Source organism: Prionailurus viverrinus, chromosome D3 (genome assembly GCF_022837055.1).
Source record: "Prionailurus viverrinus isolate Anna chromosome D3, UM_Priviv_1.0, whole genome shotgun sequence".
Lineage (NCBI taxonomy): Eukaryota > Metazoa > Chordata > Mammalia > Carnivora > Felidae > Prionailurus > Prionailurus viverrinus.
The window spans coordinates 1,153,023-1,172,066 of record NC_062572.1 but is presented as its reverse complement, the minus strand read 5'-3'; the positions used below and the strand labels follow the sequence as shown (position 1 = coordinate 1,172,066).

General features: G+C 64.2%; 2 protein-coding genes across 2 annotated transcripts; one reads left to right on the top strand and one right to left on the bottom strand.

Moving 5' to 3' along the window:
* Positions 1 to 5,631: 5,631 nt before the first annotated feature.
* On the bottom strand, positions 5,632 to 11,223 carry DDX51 (DEAD-box helicase 51). The gene is made up of 15 exons (XM_047828079.1): positions 10,887 to 11,223; positions 10,648 to 10,799; positions 9,312 to 9,462; positions 8,850 to 8,995; positions 8,685 to 8,756; positions 8,488 to 8,594; positions 8,222 to 8,330; positions 7,991 to 8,136; positions 7,625 to 7,817; positions 7,432 to 7,547; positions 7,220 to 7,336; positions 6,943 to 7,044; positions 6,776 to 6,839; positions 6,551 to 6,685; positions 5,632 to 6,324 (listed from the first exon to the last, which is right to left on the bottom strand). The coding sequence occupies exons 1-15, from the start codon at positions 11,176 to 11,178 to the stop codon at positions 6,298 to 6,300; spliced, it is 1,929 nt and encodes a 642-aa protein (XP_047684035.1). The 5' UTR covers positions 11,179 to 11,223; the 3' UTR covers positions 5,632 to 6,297.
* Positions 11,224 to 11,258: 35 nt separating this feature from the next.
* NOC4L (nucleolar complex associated 4 homolog) lies at positions 11,259 to 18,751 on the top strand. Its single transcript, XM_047828080.1, has 15 exons — positions 11,259 to 11,457; positions 11,663 to 11,783; positions 12,465 to 12,571; positions 12,847 to 12,954; positions 13,153 to 13,302; positions 13,375 to 13,474; positions 13,582 to 13,616; positions 14,020 to 14,070; positions 14,174 to 14,285; positions 14,509 to 14,569; positions 14,762 to 14,872; positions 14,970 to 15,130; positions 15,407 to 15,489; positions 15,598 to 15,711; positions 15,791 to 18,751. The coding sequence occupies exons 1-15, from the start codon at positions 11,341 to 11,343 to the stop codon at positions 15,911 to 15,913; spliced, it is 1,554 nt and encodes a 517-aa protein (XP_047684036.1). The 5' UTR covers positions 11,259 to 11,340; the 3' UTR covers positions 15,914 to 18,751.
* The last annotated feature ends 293 nt before the right edge of the window (positions 18,752 to 19,044 follow it).

Genomic DNA, 19,044 nt, shown 5'->3' with positions numbered 1-19,044 from the left:
GGTCACCAGCCAGCTCAGGTCCAAAGGCAAGGAGGTGACTCTAGACGCCCCTCTCTCCTGTCTCTCCAGCCCCTCTGGGCTTGGCTCCCCGGCTCCCCGGCCCCTGTTCCCTTCTCCCTGCTGCCTCCTCTCTGCTCCGTTATTTCTGCTCGGTCCTCTGCCCTATGGCACTTGTGGTCGCATTTAAGCCTGGGAGCAGGGGTGAGGTAGGGAGGGGCGCAGCGGCTTCGGGGGCTCGTGATGATTCTTTGCTACTTGGACAGAAAAGATGTGCTTAGCTTTACCTTCGAGGAGTTAGTTCCTTAATGTGCCCCATGTTCAGAATAAGTCCCAATTGCAGAGGTGAGTCTGGTGAGGACAGTCGCTCGGGCCGGAGCACTTGGTGTGGGGGAGCACCTGGTGTGGGGCAGGTGGGGGCGCGCCCGCTGGCCGGGGAGCCAGCACAAATACACACATCGCATCCCGTAGGAGGAGCGCGGGGCGCCTGTCCCGGGGACACAGAGAGAGCCCGGCCGCGGCTGTGCAAGTCCAGACAGGGGATCACCAAGTGCACTCACTTAGGGTAATCTGACCCAGTGCATCTCAGGGTATATAACGAGCTTTTTTCTTTTTTTAATATAAACTTAAAAAAAATGTTTTTATTTTTTTAACTTTATTTTGAGATAGAGAACGCTAGTGGGGGAGGGGCAGATAGAGAATCCCAAGCAGGCTCTGCACAGGTCGGCGCAGAGCCCAAGGCGGGGCTCGAACTCACGAGCCATGAGACCATGACCTGAGCTGAAGTCGGACGCCCAACCGCGACCTTATTTGCTGTTGGGGGCGAGGGAGCTCTGTGAGTGTGTGCTTGCGGGACTCTACACTGAACACTGCACGCTCTGCGTGCATTTATGTGCCCTCTCATACACTGACACTGTTTTAAGTATCTGCACACTATGTTTGTAACATTGTAAACAAAGCTAGAAAAAAAAGATGTTACCTGGAGGGATGCTGTCACGCTGGCGTTACATAGGTGTGATACAACTGTTTTTATCAGCTTTGGGATACTGCTGAGTAGATCTCTTTTGCTAACATTTCACTATGAGAACACGTGCCTTGAGTAATCTGGGATTTTACCTTCTGAGAAGATTTGTTTGTTTCTCGACGGCGCTGAAGTACGACCTTGTCCCTACATCTATGGTGATATTGTAGATACAATCTCTTTGTGTAGAGACACATATTTCCAATACGTTAATTTTTGTCAAAGGTTTTCTGTGCTTTTAAGAGTTTAATACTTTCAAATATTCAAATGCTAAAACCTACTCGTGATCAAAACATACTTCGTATGATTTCAATTTTTAAAGTTTCTTTGACAGCAGCGAGGGCTCCATGTGCGCTGTGGCTGGGTGTGGCGCTCCTGGCTGGTGGTGTCACAGGGTCCTGAGTGTTCTTGCTGACCCGACGGTCGCTCTCCCTCCTCTGCCCGTGGGGACAGGGGTGTGGCACCCCTTCAGCAAGCGCGAGGGAAGTGGCTGGCAGTGCATGCGGGGCGGGGACCGACAACAGCACAGGCCGGGCCTGGGAGGCACCCCTCTCCCCCAAGGTCCACGGCACACGGTGGGGGGCGGGCTCCCCGATCGTGAGGCTCGCCTGTGTTTGGTTCAGCGACAGCAAGCACAGAGCGTAGGAAGGTTAGGGCTGACGGTCATCATGATGTGCAGGTGACGCCACACGGGGTGTGAAGTCTGCGGTCTGGGAGCGTCCTGCTTTTCGTTGGGGTTTTGGGGTTTCTCGGGAGCCTCTTACAGCAACTAGTTATCCAGAAATTGGCTTACATCTGTCCTGAGAATTTGTAATCTTAAGCAGAAATTGACAACGCATTAGAAGACTATTCCAGTGCAAACAAATCCCCTTTGTGAAAGTCGGGCGTGTAGTTTGTATTCAATTCTTAGTGAATCCTTCGGGGGTGTTCCAGGAGACTATTCACGAAATGACATTTTGGTAGTGAAGCTAAGGCAGACTCACCTGAAGGAGGCATGAAACGATGATGAGACCCGTTGCGGCGCCTCCTGAGAGAACCTGCCGGAGAAAGCGTCTTGAACGTGGACTCAGTCACACAGGGTGGACCTCGGGCCAGTCCTGCTGTGGAGCCAAGGCTGCGTCCGGGTTGTGCGGTTCCGCTAGAATTGTTCGAGACTGGACGGGAACGTGGCCCAGGGCTGGGAGGCCGGACGCGCGTGTGCCTCGTGGACTTTAATGAAGAGCGGCATTTGCAGCAGCCAGACAGACATGCTTTATTAAAGGGCTTTAAAGTTCAATTGAAGGAACAAATTTGAGAAAACGCTTAACAGATTTTTCATACGTTTGGGGTTACGGAAGGTACAAGACAGTGAATGAACTACACGTGAGCTTTAGGTAACAGATCTGGTTAGACCCAAAGAAAATTATTTAAAGACGCAACTTTTAAGAAGGTCCGGCAGCTGGGGCGCCTGGGTGGCTCAGTCGGTTGAGCGTCCGACTTCGGCTCAGGTCATGATCTCACGGTCCGTGAGTTCGAGCCCCGCGTCAGACTCTGTGCTGACAGCTCGGAGCCTGGAGCCTGCTTCAGATTCTGTGTCTCCCTCTCTCTGACCCTCCCTCGTTCATGCTCTGTCTCTGTCTCAAAAAAATAAATAAACGTTAAAAAAAAATTAAAAAAAAAAAGAAGGTCCGGCAGCATTTGTGACGCAAACGACCGGTGCAGAGACCCTGGGGCGAGCGGAGGTGCGTGTGCTGGGGGTGTGAGCAGACAGGCTTCTGGAGGAGTCCGCGAGCATTCGGCCTCCATCAGCATCACGGCTACCGCTGCTCAGAGCAGGTCCCTGGGACAGTCGCACGGGGCTGGAACACAGCTCCCTGTCAGTGTCCACGCAGAGGGTACAAACCTCTCAGAGGCACGCCGCCCGGGACCCACGACCTGCAGAGAGGAGAGCGCTCCGGGGCCGGTACGTGACGCGGGGCCGCGTGTACTTCCTGCTGCATCAGGAGTGCCGAGTCGTGACCGAGGACGTTCCCGAAAATCACGTTTGTCTCGTGCGTTGGCTCGTGCGAGGCTGCAGGCTTCAGAGGTGCCGGAAGGTAGGGAGGTCTCTCCTCTTCGGTGTCAAGTGTCTCCTGTAGGTTATTTGCTCCCGAAGCAGACGTGCAGGGTGTGTTCGGGGCAGAGGCTGAGCCCGGGCTCCGGAGCCTGATGTCCGCCCGCGGTCAAGGCGGAGCTTCCCTGGGCGCCCGGTCCCCAGCGTGCAGCGTCCGGGGGCCTTCACCCCGGCGTCCAGACCCATCAGAGCCCCAGAGACGCCCAGGGCTGGTGGACGGAGCTGGTCTCCCAGGTGCTGGGCCCCCGGCATCACCAGCAGCCCCCAAAGCTGCAAACCCGGTGCGGATCCTTAGCCTTTCACAACAGCAAGGCCCCCGGGACGGAGAAGTGTGGGCCCTCGGGGACGTCCCGTGGGAGGGGGAGGCCTGAGCAAGGCGCCTCGTGTCCTGCCCGGCCAGCAGTGTCTGCCGGACCCAGGCACCTGCCGACACGCTCCCGGACCGCGGACCACGGCGCACTGGCTTACGCTGGGGCCTCCGGGCCCTTCAGGCTTCCTGATGGAGGCAGCCCATGGGGAGAACTTGCCACAAACTCGTCACTACTCAGCTGCATGTCTTGAGGAGACTTCAGGCCACCTATGGTCACCAGGTCGCTCACGCTGGGCTGGTATCTATCCTCCTTGTCCCCGTCCCTAAATACCTCGCTGTAGCTGAAACAGCGGAGGACACGTCTCTCTCCGTTTGCACCTCGGCCACTGGCTGTGTGGCCCGCCCAGTCAGGGTGCGGTCACCTGACACCCGCACGCGGCATCAACGCGCGCCCGACTGCGGCTGTCACAGGTGCACGTACAGCGTTTCCCGGGGAAGTCTGATGGCCAGACATGTGGCCTTCTAAAGGCCCGGGGACGTCCCGTGCAGACACGGGTGGAGCTTTCTGGCCTGGGACAGGGACGCGGGTCTGTGTCAGGGGCCGCGGACATAGAGAGAAGCGGCGGTTACACGGGGCACCGTGTGCAAGTCCACAGGGGAGCGACAGCTGAGAGCCACATCCACACTTCCTGCCGGTCACTCGGTGTCCGTGGCCCCTTGTGTGCGGTGACCGACGGAAGCATACCTCTTCTTAAAGCACGCGTGGCTAAAGACAGAGAAATGCACAAATCTTCGTCCTATTGCCGGGAAAGTAACAGGTCCCAGGTCAATCGCAGTGAAACTCATCGCGTCTTGAGATCACACAACCACTTATTTCAGAGATCCAAACGCAGTGTCGAAAAGCTGCTGACACAGAAACGTGGCCGTGGGTCAGAACGGCATCTCCCCCCGCCCCCATCTGAGGCCCTGGGCGAGGACGCCACACTGAGGACCCAGTGAGGCTCGAAAACACCCGCTGGACCAGCGCGACGTGGCCCCTTTGGTCCTCCGTTTGCAGAGTGGGAATGTGTCCACTCACACTCCTTACCCTTAAATACTGTACGTTAGGATTGCACTCGAGGATGAAGTGATTTTTATCTTTCAGTGGGTCATTTAAAACTGCGAAACAGGCGCCTGGAGGGCTCAGTCGGTTAAGCGTCTGACTCTTGGTTTCGGCTCAGGGCACGATCTCGTGGTTCGTGGGTTTGGGCCCCGTGTTGGGCTCTGTGCTGACAGCGTGGAGCCTGCTTGGGATTCTCTCTTTTCCCCCCCTCCCTCTCTGCCCCTCCCCCACTCGTGCTGTCTCCAAAATCAACGACGCAACCGCACGAAATGGTTGAGGATCCGCTGACAGCCTCCTTCCCGAGTTCTGATGGGAGGTGGCGGTTCGTGCGGAGCCCCATCCGTGCCCAAGCATCATCTGTTGGTCACGTCCGCGTCTCCCGAGCCAAGAGCGTGACTTACGTCCCTTCCCTAGTGCCCGGTCCACCCACTGTTATGTACAGACGAACGTGAAATCGGGCAACGGGCACGAGCCTCACTGCATGAAGAAAGAGACACGCTGCGGGTGGGAGAGGAGCCCCCGGGGAGAGGTCTCCTGAGCCAGCCTGGCCTCGTTTCCCTGGAGTCAGGGGTCTGTCCACGAGGAGGCCCAGGAAGAAGCCCCCATCGGCGAGGCTGGCTCCGGCCCACGGGCAGCTCACCCGTCCGTCCTCGGGGAAGCGAGAGCCGTCAGGTGATCCGGACCATCGGTCTCGACGCCACGCGGGCGGTTCCGGTGCCCGTGGTGGCGGTGCCCCAGGGTGGATGTCGAGCACCATCCGGCTCCGGCCGTGGGCGAGGCCTCAGCCGGCTCAGCGGGTCCCTGGCGCAGAGCGAGAACACACGGGGCTCGCAGGCCCCTCCTGGCCCTAAGCACCTGCGGCCTGGCATCTCTGGCGTCTCTGGCTCGTGCCGGGGGTGCCGTGTGCAGCACGTACAGAGGCGTAAGCTGGTTCTGCGCGGAGGATGCCGGTTTTTGTCTCGAAGGGGTACAGACGCGTTTAGCTGGAGATTCCCAGCTTGAGTGCTTCCAACCCCTGCCACACGCGCCCCCCGCGGGCAGCCATGCAGCCCAGCCTGTGTTCCGCTTACCCGGCTGATTCCTTCAGGACAAAGGACTACGGCCCGACCCTGGTTTGTAAGGTTGTTTTAATTTCTGCAAATGAACCGTGGAAACAAACCCTTGGCACGGCGGCGGGTCAGCGCTTCTGAAGCAACGGAACGTCGTGGCGCGCTGCCGGGCTTACCCCGCTCCCACGTGGTGACTGACAGGAAAGCGCGTGTGGTCTGGTCCACGCCGATGCCACGGGGATGCAGGCACGCCACGCTGGGACGGCACCAGGAGACGTCACACGCCAGCCAGCCCCCGAGCCAGGTGCCAGTGCGGGACGCAGGGCAACCTGTGTGACGCGGGACGGCGGGCACCGTGGGGACCCAAGTGGCTCGAGGCTAGACCCCCGAGGCCGCCCTGCCAGCTCTGGACCGCGGGAACGGTCCTACTAAGCCCTGCTTGCAGAGAGCACCGTGCACAGAGGCCACCGAGCCTCCCCCAGACCCTCACCCTGGGCCCGGAGCCAGGCCTGCTGCAGGGACTGTCCTGGAGCCGGGCACGAGGCGGCAGCGGAAGGGGGGGACAAGCACCCTCTCAGCCGGTCGCTTCTTTGGAAATCCGAGAAACCTGTCTTCTGTTCACATATGCGGCAGGCGGCGCTCAGGATTTTCCAGAAAGGAGGTGGCTAAGCCCAGCAGGTGGCACGGGGCGGGAAGGGGCTGCTCTGCAGCGTCCTCTGAGTGCGTCTAGGCCGCCTTCTGTCTTCGCTCTTCCTGTGGAGGGGAGAGGTAGAGACTCGCACGGTGCCGGCCCCCTGCCCCCGTCCGCGGCCCCGCCCTGGCGCCCCAACCCTGAGACGCAGCACCTCCGGATGCTTGCTCAGGAAGTGCGGTTCTGGCCCCGGCCCCCCTTCCCGCCCTCCCGCCCTCCCACCCTCTCCCCCGCTCTCGCACACGTTGTCAGTCAGATGCGTGTCCCGAGAACGCCACGGCCCTTCACCTTGACGGCCTGCTCCAGCTGGGACAAGGCCTCCTCGTAGCGAGGGACCAGCGGCCTCAGGAGCTCGCCGGGGATGTCGTGCCGTGCCAGCTCCGGTGCCCCCGCCTCGGCCAGCATCCGGAGGAACCTCCTCTCCTGCAGGCCAACGACGGGAAGGGGTCTCAGCCTCCCCTCAGCCACCGGCCGAGCCCCCCCGTCCCCCCGGCAAGCGCCCCGCAGACTCACCTGCACCTTGAGCAGCAGCGTGAAGGCCTGTCCGGTTCTTCCCGCGCGGGCGGTTCTCCCGACCCTGAAACCGAGCACGGCCACCTCGAGTGCTGGCCCCCAGGGGTGCCCCGGACGGTGGGTTCTCTCCGGGGCCCTTCCCTCCAAGGCCACGGGACAGGCCTCACCGGTGCACGTAGGTCCGCAGGTACTGGGGGGCGTCGTAGTTGACGACCAGCTGCACACCCTGCACGTCGATGCCTCGAGCTGTGGCGTCTGTGCTGATGAGGCTGGGAAGAGCAAGGGGCTCAGGCCCCGCCCGAGGCCGGGAGCCCCTCTCCCTCCGGCCCTGTGGGGGACGCTGCCACCGGCTCCAGAGGGGAGCCTCCTTTGGGGCAGTACGCCCCGGACGGCCCAGGCCGGTACCTGCCGTGAGCGTTCGCTCCCCTCCTTCCGGGTACTCACAGGCGGATCTTGCCCTGCTCAAACTGCTTCAAGACCACCTTTCTCTGGCCAGGCCCGCAGCGGGAGGAGAACTCGGCCGCCGTCACACCTCCGAAAGCCTGGACTAGCAGGAAGAGCCTGGGCGGGAGAGGCGGGAGGGAGCCAGGTGGGCAGGGCCCGGAACCCGCCTCCCCTCTGCTCCCCTCCGCCCCCTCCGCCCCCTCAGACCTCACCTGTGTGAGTTCTCGCGGGAGTTGGTAAAGCAGAGGACCCTGGAAAAGTTCATCTCCAGCATCAGGTGCAGGATGACCAGTGGCTTCGTGCGGAGGCTGCAGGGGACGTAGCAGTGCTGCGGGGACAGCACGGGGTTGGCCCCGCCCCAAGCACCGTCGTGCGCCCCCTCCCGGCCCCGTGCGCCCTGCTCACCGAGAGCCCCGCGGGGAAGGTGTACTTCCCGCCCGAGTCCCCGTCCGCGTCCACGTCTTTGGGGCCCCCGCGTGCCAGCCCCGTGGAGAAGAGCCGGGGCTGGTGGAGGCCCAGCTGCTGCAGCTTCTCGGGGTTCTGTGTCAGGGTGGCCGAGAAGAGCAGCTTCTGCAGCGGCATCTGAGGGCAGCAGATGCTGGAAGGGGAGCGGGCGGTGGGCCGGCGACCTTGGTCCGGCCGGCACACCTGCTGAACCTGGCCGCCCAGGACACGCCAAGGCAGAGCGGGTCTGGGAGACAGAGGGGAACCGCGACGGGACCCACGCTCAGGGTGGCCCACCAAGCTCAGGGCAGAGTTCGCTGCGTGTACCTGGCGGCAGTGGTGGCCCGGAGCTGCCTCCTCTGGAGCAGAGCACAGGGGTCCTTGGCGCTATCGCTCGGGAAGGCCGCCTCCACCACCCGGGGCAGCCAGGACTGGTGCATGCTGTCGATCATCCGGTCGGCCTCGTCGATGACCTAGGAGAAGCAGGACGCCTGGAGTCTGGTGGCCGAGGTCGGTGTCGGCTTCGAGCCCGGGCCTCCCTCCAGGCGCCCGACGTACCAGGAAGCGGAGATGCCGGAGGCTGAACCCCGGGGTCTGGTCGATGTGGTCCACCAGGCGGCCAGGGGTGGCCACCACCACGTCAGCCAAGCAGCGGAAGCCGTCTGCTCTGTGGAGCGGAGAGCGGCTCAGCAGAAGCCCCCACGCCGACCCCCAACACAGGGGAGACCCGCAGACAGCCAGGCTTTCTGTTCTTGCGGGGGCCGGACGGCTACGATGCGGCTGCTCCCCGCTCCCCGAGGGGCCCACGACCCATCAAGACCTACGTCCTCTGAACGAGAGTCTCCTGCTCCTTGACCAGCGATTTCTGCCCAGTGATCAGGGCGACACGCAGAGGAGTGGCGTCCGTGTAGACGTTGAACACTTTGCTCACCTGGGGAAGGAGCGGCCGTCACCGACCCGGTACGGAGCGCCACAGTGACAAGGACCCCGAGTCTGACTTCAGAGCGTGGGGTGCACATACCTGCTGGGCCAGCTCCTTGGTGGGCAGCACGACCAAGGCTCGGACCTGGCACACGGCACGACACAGCAGGGCCTGTGGGGTGGGGTGGGGACAGCCACCGGCCTCAGCAGAGCCGGTTCCCTGTCGGCCGAGCCCCCCTCCGAGGACGGCGGTCCTCACGCTCACCTGTACCACGGGGATGACGAAGGCCAGGGTCTTCCCGCTGCCCGTTGGGGCAGACACGCAAAGGTCGCTGGGCCGGTAGCCGCCTCTGGCCACCAGAAACCCGTTAGCTGTGCTCTCCAGGAGAGCAGGAATCACCGCGGCCTGGACTGGACAAGGAGGGACGAGAGGCACGTTTGTGCCGGAACCACCAGAATCGGCAAGGCACCGAAGCCCAAAGGAGACTTGTCCCCCATCTATGACTTCCAGGCTGGGCTGTTCTCACTCGAGGACGACACCAGAAGCCTCTAGGGACTGCCAGGCCCGGGCGGCCAAAGATGCCCGAATCCCAGACCACGCTTGATGCTGGCCCTGCCCAGGGCCCGTGTTGTCAGCTGCTGTGCCACGGCCTTGCCGCTACGGCTCTGGTGACTCTGGGCGAGGAGGCTCTTGAAGGCACCTCCCCCTCCCCCCCGTCATGAGCACCTGGAAAGTAGGAGGAGATGCCATGTGCCCGCAGCTGCTTCTGCATGTCAGGATGGACGGCGGGGATGTCCTCGATAGGCACCGAATCTTCGGTGACGCTCTTTCCGACACAGCTTGGCTCAGCCAACCACGAGGGCAGGAAAGGCTGGACCTACCGTAAAGAGAAAGGGGCCAAACGAAGACTCCAGAGCCCGCGGGGTTAGGGGAACAAGACCAGCGGAAACTAAGGACTCGCGACACTCGAACCGAAGAGGCCACAGCAAGGCAGGCCCCACGAGCCTTCTAACACGTCTCCCGGCATCTCCCCACCCCCACGCCACCTCTAAAGGAATTAAGCAACACGCACCAGAAAGTACCTCTCCCCTGAGCGAGGTCACCGGGGGAGCTTCCTCTCACACCCGCGGTAACGTCCACACCCTGAGCCTGGCCTGCAAAGCCCTCCGTGACCCACACTCACCTGCCCCCAACCTCCTATTGCTGCCTGAGCCTTAGCCATACAAACCTCGTTTTATGTGCCACGGCTCACTGCTGCCTCAGGGCCTTTGCCCTGCTTTCTCCAGTCCACCTTACCCAGGCTGCCCCCTGTCTTCTGATCACAAGTCAAGGTGCACCCCCACACTGGCACGGACACAAATGCTCCCCCGCGTACCCTGGCAAACCTACCGTTTCCTTCTTGGTAATCACCACCACCCAAGAACTCTGTAAATTAATTACTAGCTGCTGCTTTTTTTTTTTAAGTTTCTGAGAAGTATTTTATTTTATTTTTAATTTTTTTAATGTTTATTTATTTTTGAGACAGAGACAGCATGAACGGAGGAGGGTCAGAGAGAGAGGGAGACACAGAATCTGAAACAGGCTCCAGGCTCTGAGCTGTCAGCACAAAGCCTGACGCGGGGCTTGAACTCACGGACGTGAGATCATGACCTGAGCCAAAGTCGGACGCTTAACCGACTGAGCCACCCAGGCGCCCCACTAGCTGCTTCTTGAAAGCTTGCACTAAGATAGATATTCCTCAGGTACACCCACCAACTAAGAGAACATGTTTTAAAACACTGCTGTGATGCAACCCAGAAACCCATTTAAAACGCTTACCTGCAAGTTTCACTCTTAGCTTTATTATAATCACAAACAAAATTCTAAGCTGACATAGAATTCCAGGCACCAAAAAGAAAACTGCAGGACAGACGACTGAAGTCCAAGCCGTTCGCTTGCTGAACAGGTGCGACCCTCGGAACTACCCCACCAACACGGGCTGGATCCGCAACAGCCGCCCGCCCCCGACTCCCGGCCGAAGCAAAGCCGTGGAAGACTTTCCTTCCCACCCCGGGCCGCTCACCTTTGGCGCCCTGCTTCTCTCAAAGCCCCCGAGCAGAAGGGCGTGGGCGGGAGGCCCCGAAGCCTCTTCGGGGGGCCGTTCTCCCGAGTCCCCCGGCGGCCCCGCGGCCTGGGCGCTCGCGCTGTTCTCCCCGGGCTCCTCCTCGCCGCTCCCTGCGCGGCAGAAGCGGACAGGGGCGGCGCGTCAGCCCCCCACCCCCGCGGACCCGGGACCCCCGTCCCCGCCCGGCCCGGCCCCACCTGCGTCCGCGTCCTCGCCGTCCACTTTCCGCCGCTTCCCCCGCGGCGCCTGCGGGCTCCCCGGCGGCCCGCCGCACTCGCGCCTCCGCGCTCTGCGCGGCCGCCGCCGCCGCCGTCCCGCCGCCTCCGAGTTCTGCGCGGCCCCCGCGGGCTCCTGCTGCTGCTTCCGCCGCTGCCGCTCTCGGGCCCGGCACTGCAGCCGCTCCAGCAGCGCGCGAGCCCGGCCGTCCGCCCCGGGCTCCGGCCCGGCCGCCTCGGGGCCCGCGTACCGCGCGACGTGGAAGAGCGCCATGCCGGCCGGCCGCACGCCTCTCGGCCAGACGCGCGGCGATGACGCCAGAGGCGCGGGGCGGGGACGTCGTGCGGGAGGCCTCGGCGCGGGGCGGTGACGTCAGGGGCGCGCCGGCCGGTGGCTTGAGAGTCCGTGAGTTCCGCGTGGGGCGGCGGCGGCGGCATGGAGCGGGACCCCAGCCCCGGGGGCGCGCGCCGGGCGCTGGGCCGCCTGCTGGAGGCGGTGCTGGCGAGTCGCCGCGAGGCCAACGCCGTGTTCGACATCCTGGCCGTGCTGCAGGTGGGGGCGCGCGGGGCGCGGCGGCCGGTCCCGGGTCGGAGGCCTGGCAGGGGGCGCGCACGCGGGCCGACGGCGGGATTCCCGGGCGTCTGCTCCCGTCTCGCGGGGCTTCCAGGTCGGGGAGGGGGTGTCCGGTGGGAGGGTAGCGTCGCGGCCCTGAGTGAGGAGGGAGGGCCGGCCCCCTGCGACCTCCGTGTCCCTGCAGTCGGAGGACCCGGAGGAGACCCAGGAAGCGGTGCGCGCGTGCAGCCGCCTATTCGGGGCCCTGCTGGAGCGGGGAGAGCTGTTTGTGGGCCAGCTGCCCTCTGAGGACACGGTCATGGCAGGTGAGCCTCTCGCAGCACGCGCCGGGTCTAGGGCCTCGTCTCTGGAAGGGCTGGAGGGAGACTTTGTCAACACGGGATGACCTCACACGGCCTTACCTTGGGGTCAGGGGAAGGGCACAGCCGGGGCTCCCTGTGGGGAGGGACCATTGTGCTCAGGGTTGGGGTGAGAGAGTCCGTATGTGGTCTGTTTAGAGCAAAGGTTGAGCGTGCTGCGCTTTTTCAGGGTTTTTGTTTTATTTATTTTGAAAGAGCATGAGCGGGGGAGGGACTGAGAGAGAGACAGAGGGGGAGAGAGGGAATTTTAAGCCGGCTCCACGTTATCAGTGCAGAGCCGGACGCGGGGTTTGAGCTGATGAATGTTGAGATCACGACCTGAGCTGAAATCAGGAGTTGGGCACTCAATTGACTGAGCCACCCAGGCTCAGTCGCCTGTTTGTTTTTTGGGGATCACTTGTGGGATCTGATCCTGTTTAACGTGGGCAGTCGGGGTTACGCGTTCCCACCGCTGGCTGTGTAGGTCTTGGGGTGAAGTGAGACGAGGAGGGTTTCCCACCCCGCACCAGGTCTGGGGCCACGGTGACCCGTTTCCGTTCACTTCCGGGTGGGGCTGCGCAAAGAGCGGAGGGGGGAGACCTGCGTCCAGCCTGGTGTGTGTGGTCTGACCACCCTGCTCTGCCTCAGGGCCCCAGGGGGCGACGCGGAAGTACAAGGTGTGGATGAGACACAGGTACCACAGCTGCTGTAACCGCCTGCGGGAGCTTCTGGCCCACCCCTCCTTTGAGGTCAAGGTGAGTCGGGTCGTCGGCCTTGCCTCTACCCTGCGCGTTCCCTGCACCCCCAGCCGCCAGGCTGCGCACACTCAGGCAGGGGTGAGGCCGCAGGCTTCTGCGTGTCCGCGCTTACCTGAGGACGTCTGGTTTTCTGTCTGCTGGTTGTCCTAGCGGCCGGTGTTCTGTGTCCCAGCGCGTGGGGGAGCGTTGTCTTGGGTGCACTGAGACTTAGGTGCCGGGGAGGTGATGTGTGGTCCGGGCACCTCAGCCACTCCCTCGCCCGCTTTCCCCAGGAGCTGGCTCTCAGCACGCTCATGAAGTTCGTACAGCTGGAGGGAGCACATCCCCTGGAGAAACCCACGTGGGAGGGCAACTACCTGTTCCCTCGCCAGCTTTTCAAGGTGGGGGCACAACGGTGTCGGGGGGGGGGGGGGGTGCTGAAAAACCTCTGGGCACAGCCGGGATGGGCCTTCGCTGCAGGTGGCTCCGGGACGTGCTGCTTCTGCCACGCCCTTTACCCCGGGGGGCGGGGGAGGCTGTGGGGCGTGGCGGGCACCCCGGGTGGGCCCGCCGAGCTCACCTCCCTGCCCGGCCCGCAGTCGGTGGTGGAAGGCCTGCTGTCTCCGGAGGAGGACCACTCGCTGCTGGTGTCGCGGTTCCAGGAGTACCTAGAGCACGACGACATCCGCTACCACACGATGCAGGCGGCCACGGGTGTCGTGGGCCAGGCGGCTGACAGGTACCCCGAGGTGAGCCGGGTCCCGTGTCTGGGGGAGGGGCGCGCAGGGGCTGCGCCCGAGCTGATGCCAGGCTTTCGGCAGGTGCCGCCTGCTTTCTGGAACAACGCCTTCGCGCTGCTGTCTGCCGTGAGCCTCCCCTGCCAGGAGATCAGCTCCTCCAGCTTCTACGTGAAACGCGCTGGTGAGCGTCCCAGGGGGTGGGGGGGTGGGGGCGGGAGGGCAGGCGGGGGCACCCAGCGAGCCGCCGCCTCTTTCCCGCATGCCCTCTGACCCCTGCCTTCCCTACAGAGCTGTCGCACAAGTGGAAGGTCGCTCATCTGAAGGTGAGACGCTCCGGGGAGCGCGCTGGGGACAGGGCCCTCTCCACGCGTAGGCAGCACGTGTGGGACCCAGAATTGTCCGGCTCACACAGCCTCGAGGCTCCCTCACGGGGACGGGGGTGGGGTGGAGGCCGCCGGTACCTGGCTCCCAGGCTCTTAGCGGGCTCCTGGGTGCCGGTGTCGTTGCCGCGTACGGCCCTGGGTGCGCTGCTCTCCGGCTGCTCTGTGGCCGTGTTCTGGGTGCGCGTTTCTTCTCGCTTTGCTGGGACTTCTCCAGTTCTGGGTTTCTAGTTCTTACGCAGGGCGGGAGGGAGGCCGTGAGTGCCGTTTCCCCGTCCGGGGTCCGGGCGCTGGGGTGGGGGCCTTGTGTGCGGCCTTGACGGCACCCCCACCCCCTCCCCCGCAGGAGCACAAGAAGGCCTTCCAGCTGATGTGGCTTGGCTTTCTCAAGCACAAGGTACTGGCGGGGTGGGGGGCAGGTCCCCCGGGTCTGGGCCGCTCTGGCCCACGTGGGTCTTGGGGTGAGGCGGCCGCACCCACCGCTGCTGCCTCCCCGCCAGCTGCCCCTCAGCCTGTACAAGAAGGTGCTGGTGATCATGCACGATGCCATCCTGCCCCACCTGGCCCAGCCCACCCTCATGATCGACTTCCTTACCCGCGCCTACGACGTGGGTGAGTGCCGAGCTCCCCTCCCAGCCGGCTGGGCTGGGCTCCCGGAACTGGGGCTGGAGGAGCCGACGTCAGGGCCTGGTGCATGCTGGAGCCCGAGTCCCCTCCCTGGCGGGACGGAGCCGGGGGGGGGGGGGGGGGGGGGCCTCCTGCTCTGTTGAACTCACCGGCGGGGGTGGGGGGAGCAGGCCTCGTTGGGGCTTCTCAGCCTCACGTTGGTCTGCAGGGGGCGCCATCAGCCTGTTGGCCTTGAACGGACTTTTCATCCTGATTCACAAGCACAACCTGTGAGTGTCGATCTAGGACGCCTGCCTGTGGGTCCAGCCGTGCGCGCCTGTCCCGGGCTGGGGGTCTGCTGGGCTGCCCTAGGGGAAGTTGGGGTGTGACAGGGCCCCTGGGAGCCATGATCCGTGTTTTCACTCCGTGTCTCCCCCCCGCCCCCCTGGCTTGCATGCCACTCCTCACCCCTGCACTCCCAGCGAGTACCCTGATTTCTACCGGAAACTCTACGGTCTCCTGGACCCGTCTGTCTTCCACGTCAAGTATCGGGCCCGGTTTTTCCACCTGGCCGACCTCTTCCTGTCGTCCTCGTGAGTGCCGGAGAGGGGACTCGGAGGGGCTTAGACTCAGAGCAGGGGCCGGGAGTCTGGGCGACTGGGGGTCACTCACGTTCACCATCCCGCCCAGCCATCTGCCCGCCTACCTGGTGGCTGCCTTCGCCAAGCGCTTGTCCCGCCTGGCGCTGACGGCGCCCCCCGAGGCCTTGCTCATGGTGCTGCCCTTCATCTGCAACCTGCTGCGCCGACACCCCGCCTGCCGCGTGCTGGTACACCGCCCGCTGGGCCCCGGTGAGTGCGTGGGGGGGGTGCTTGGAGACCTGGGAGGGGAATGGGGGAGCCTGGAGGTGCATGGGGACCTGGGAGGGGAGTGGGGGAGGCTGAGGGAGTGGGGGACCCTCGGGGGGGGCCGAGGGAGTGGGGGGGCCCTGGGAGGGGAGTTGGGGGGACCTGAGAGGGCTCAGAGACCTGGCAGGGGAGTGATGGGGAACCAGGAGGGTGGGGGCCTGCCCCCAGCAGCCAGAGCTCAGGAGCAGGCTGTGAAGCAGGGCCCGGGTCTCGCTCTAGAGCTGGATGCCGACCCCTACGACCCTGCAGAGGAGGACCCGGCCAAGAGCCGCGCCCTGGAGAGCTCGCTGTGGGAGCTGCAGGTGAGCTGTGCATCCCCTCCCCCCCCCCCCACCGTCCCCGGCTCCCCCGGGGGCTGCCGTGACCGGACGTGTTCCCACCGTGTGGTGACGGCCCGTGTGCCTCTCCAGACCCTCCAGCGGCATTACCACCCTGAGGTGTCGCAGGCCGCCAGCGTCATCAACCAGGCGCTGTCGGTGCCTGAGACCAGCATCGCACCCCTGCTGGAGCTCACGGCGTTCGAGGTGAGGGCGCGGGGCTGAGGCCTGGGTGGCTGGGGTGCAGGGCACGGGCGGCGTGGGAACACCTGTCTGTCCCTTGCAGGTGTTCGAGCGGGACCTGAAGAAGAAGAGGGGCCAGGAGCCGGTGCCCCTGGAGTTCCTCCCGGCGCAGGGGCTGCTGGGCCGGCAGGATGATCTCTGCGCCCAGCACTTCACGCTCAGCTGACCCTGAGCGCCCGCTCCCCTCCCTCACCCGTGGTTTTGTAGGAGAGAGATGGGGGTGGGCTGTGGGTGGCGGGGCGGAGTCCGGGGAGCGCTGGCCTGTCTTCTGACTGCTCCGGCGGCCGGGTCTGCAGGCTGGTGGTCACAGTGCCGGCCGTGCACGGAGGGCGCCTCGTGTCCACCCGCGGCCCCCCACGCCTGCCCCCCGCCTCTTCTCTCCTCCGGAAGTCTCTCCCTTAGCCAGAGCCCGGGTGGGCGTGGGGCCAGGGTGGGGGTCGGGGGCTGCGGCCACACGGGGCTCTGGGTGCACTGGGGGGTGGCTTCTGCCAGCCCTGTGTGACCCCCGGGCCCCTTAAGTCCGAGCGTCTGGGCCACACCCCCTCCCTGCTGCAGCTGGACTGTGACCTGGGAGCGACAGTGAGGGTTCTCCCGGTTAGTCGTGGGCAGCACGGAGCACAAGCCACCTGTTCCCAGTCGAGCTGAGGAGGACCTACCTCCCCGTGGTCCCAGGTGCGCGGTGGGCGTGTCTGCCCCACGAGGGGCAGTTACGGGTGGAGCCACCTGAACTGTCGCGGCCCCGAGTGGCGTGGGTGCTGGCAGCTGCAGGCCGGTCGTTTGCTGTGTTTCCGGGCTCTTTCTTCAAGGCCCCGTTTCTGCCGGGCGAGCTTGGTTCCCCTCCGGCGTGAGTCCGGCTTCCTCTTAAAAAGCGTCTTGTTTAGGGAGAGAGTCACGTGAGCGATAGCCGCTCCCGTGGGCTTGGGGGCCTGGCGGAGATGCAGGTGTGGGTGCAGAGCCAGGGAGGGGGCGTCCCTGGTTCTGCAGCCTCTTGCCTGAGCACCCCCTCCCCGCCCCCACGGGAGCACCTGGAGTCACAGCGGGCAGTGGTTTGGCCGCTTGGGTCTTAGGGAGCTGCCCCGGTGGCCCAGGACCCTTGTGTGCCTGGTGGGGATGCTGGGTGAGGGGTGAAGGGGTGCTGCTTCTACGTACACCTGTGTGGTTTTAGGGACGCTAGCGCCCCGCCCCCTGGTGGTACCGTCCTGGCCCCATCTCGAGTCCGCTTCTGCCCCCGGGCCTTTGCGCGCTGCCTTCTCTGCAGCTTTGCTCTCTGCTCCTGCCTGCGGACCCCAAGCCGAGGGCGGCCTCAGGGAAGCCTCTGCCCGGCATCCCGTCGGTAACAGCTCCGGGCATGCACGTGGGCGCCGCCTGTTCACGGCCCCGCTGCCGTCGGTGCCCCGTGGACGGTCCCTGCCACCCTCCCCAGAGACCGAGGGAAGCTCGTCACGACCTGGTCCTCGTCTGGTCCCCGGGGCCCGGGACTCACCCGGCACAGAGGAGGGGCGCGTACACGTCTGTGGTAGAAGGGCCCGGGGGTCCTGAGCCGCCTGCTTCCGGCACAGTTCGGCACGTCTGAGGCCGTCCCGGCCCCAGCTGAGCCCCGGCACGGGGACACCGGGGGCAGCCCTGGGAGGGCTGAGGCCTCACGCTGATTGAGAGAGATGCCATCCTGCTTTTTAACGTAAAACTACAGGACTCTTATCAAGCAGGTTTTCTCGATTGTTGCAGCATCGGCATCGTGTGCTGTCGGTAGCCTTCCTCCTTCCGGCGGGTCCGGGGCTCACCCCTGCACGCCCCGCCCGCGACACCCCCTCACCCCCGCGCCTGGGCAGCTGCGCTTTGTGGTGTTTCTCGACCTCTGGGCCCCATGGCCCCGGGGGCAGGTGGCTGAGGGGACACAGGGCGGGGACAGATGGAGAAGACCGGCAGGGAGGTGCCCCTGGGACCTGAGCACCTGATGGCCGTCAGGGCTGGGCTTTCAGGGGCTCGAGAACCGTCTGGGATCTGAGTAAAAGACCCCTGGGGCCCGGGGTCTGCGTTTGCAGGGGCTCCCAAGCCGGGGGGGGGGGGGGGCATGGTGACCGGAGGTCTGCAGGCGGCGCCCCCTGCGCTGAGGGCCCTTCTCCCCGGCAGCTCCCAGCCCGCGGCCCCGGGGCCTCCGTGTCCTCCCGTGGAGCCGTGTCCCGCCCTGACTCCCTGAGGCGCTGACGGCCGGCGTCGTGCACTTCAGTGGTCCGAGTGCCGTCAGCTCCGCGATGGCAGAGCCGTGTGCCTCGCCCCCTTGTCCGCGAGTGTCCCAGCACCCGGGACGGCGGCCTGGCGCCTGTGTGTTTCCTCCAGCTGATCTCTCAGAACCGGCCTTCCTGGGGGGCCTGGCCCGAGGCGCTGTGGGTTCCCTACAGCACAGAGAACTCTGTGTGGTGCCTTGGGGGGAACTGACCGGGACGGGGACGGGGTGGGGAGGGGGGAGGTCCCTGGAGCCCCGTGGGCGGCAGGGAGGAGCGAGCGGCTCCAGGCTGCCCGGGACAGCAGAGCGGTTATTTCCTCTCCTGTGAACCGACTGCCTTTTTTCCCAATTAAGATGCGGTTCTGGTTTTGTTTATCATTTTTAAATTACAAACGCAAGGCAAAGCTAATTACGAGTTCCAGTGACACTCGGGCTCTTCCCTGCGAACCTCTCGGCCTTGGTGCCTCTCCCTCTCTCCACCGTTCGTGCCCTCAGGTGCCAGCACTGCCACCCCAGGTCCCCGCCCGATGTTGACCCTCCTCTCTCGGCTGTGAGCTCCCCTGCCACTCAGCGGTCCTCCCTTGCTGTGCTCCCTCTGGTGCCCACGCATTCACCTGCCACAAGTCCACGGCAGCCACCCTCGCCCCAGGAGGCCACCCGGCTGGGTCCGCACGAGTTTGTTTGCAGCTGGGGACATCACACCCTCGCTTGAGTCAAAAGTTTTTAAAAACCAATTTTGGGCGGAATTTGAAATACACACTAAGTACCTTTTTAGTAGAAGTGTGTTCTGTGCAATATTTGGGATGTACTTATCCTGAAGATTGAGAAGAAACCCACCTGATATAAATGAATCATTTTAAAGTGTATGATTCAGTGGCACTTGGTGCATTTATGCTGTGTGACCACCATCTGGATCCAGTTCCAGAACTTTCTTTCCATCACCTGCTTCGTAATTACATCTGTGGAAAGACGGCATCTGAGAGACCAGCCCCCGACAGCGCCCCCAGGAGTCCTGCGTGGGGGGGTCTCCGCCATGCCCCCCACCCCCCTTGAGGATGGGCGGCCACTCCAAG

What these genes read in the sequence shown, in the direction of transcription:
- DDX51 (XM_047828079.1), bottom strand. Translation starts at nt 11,178, where the DNA reads ATGGCGCTCTTCCACGTCGCGCGGTACGCGGGCCCCGAGGCGGCCGGG. An exon ending in CCAAGGAGCTGGCCCAGCAG is followed by an intron (nt 8,595 to 8,684) that starts GTATGTGCACCC and finishes CTCCTTCCCCAG; the next exon opens with GTGAGCAAAGTGTTCAACGT. An exon ending in CGGGCCACCACTGCCGCCAG is followed by an intron (nt 7,818 to 7,990) that starts GTACACGCAGCG and finishes CTCCCCTTCCAG; the next exon opens with CATCTGCTGCCCTCAGATGC.
- NOC4L (XM_047828080.1), top strand. Translation starts at nt 11,341, where the DNA reads ATGGAGCGGGACCCCAGCCCCGGGGGCGCGCGCCGGGCGCTGGGCCGC. An exon ending in TTGGCTTTCTCAAGCACAAG is followed by an intron (nt 14,071 to 14,173) that starts GTACTGGCGGGG and finishes CCTCCCCGCCAG; the next exon opens with CTGCCCCTCAGCCTGTACAA. An exon ending in GACCTCTTCCTGTCGTCCTC is followed by an intron (nt 14,873 to 14,969) that starts GTGAGTGCCGGA and finishes CATCCCGCCCAG; the next exon opens with CCATCTGCCCGCCTACCTGG.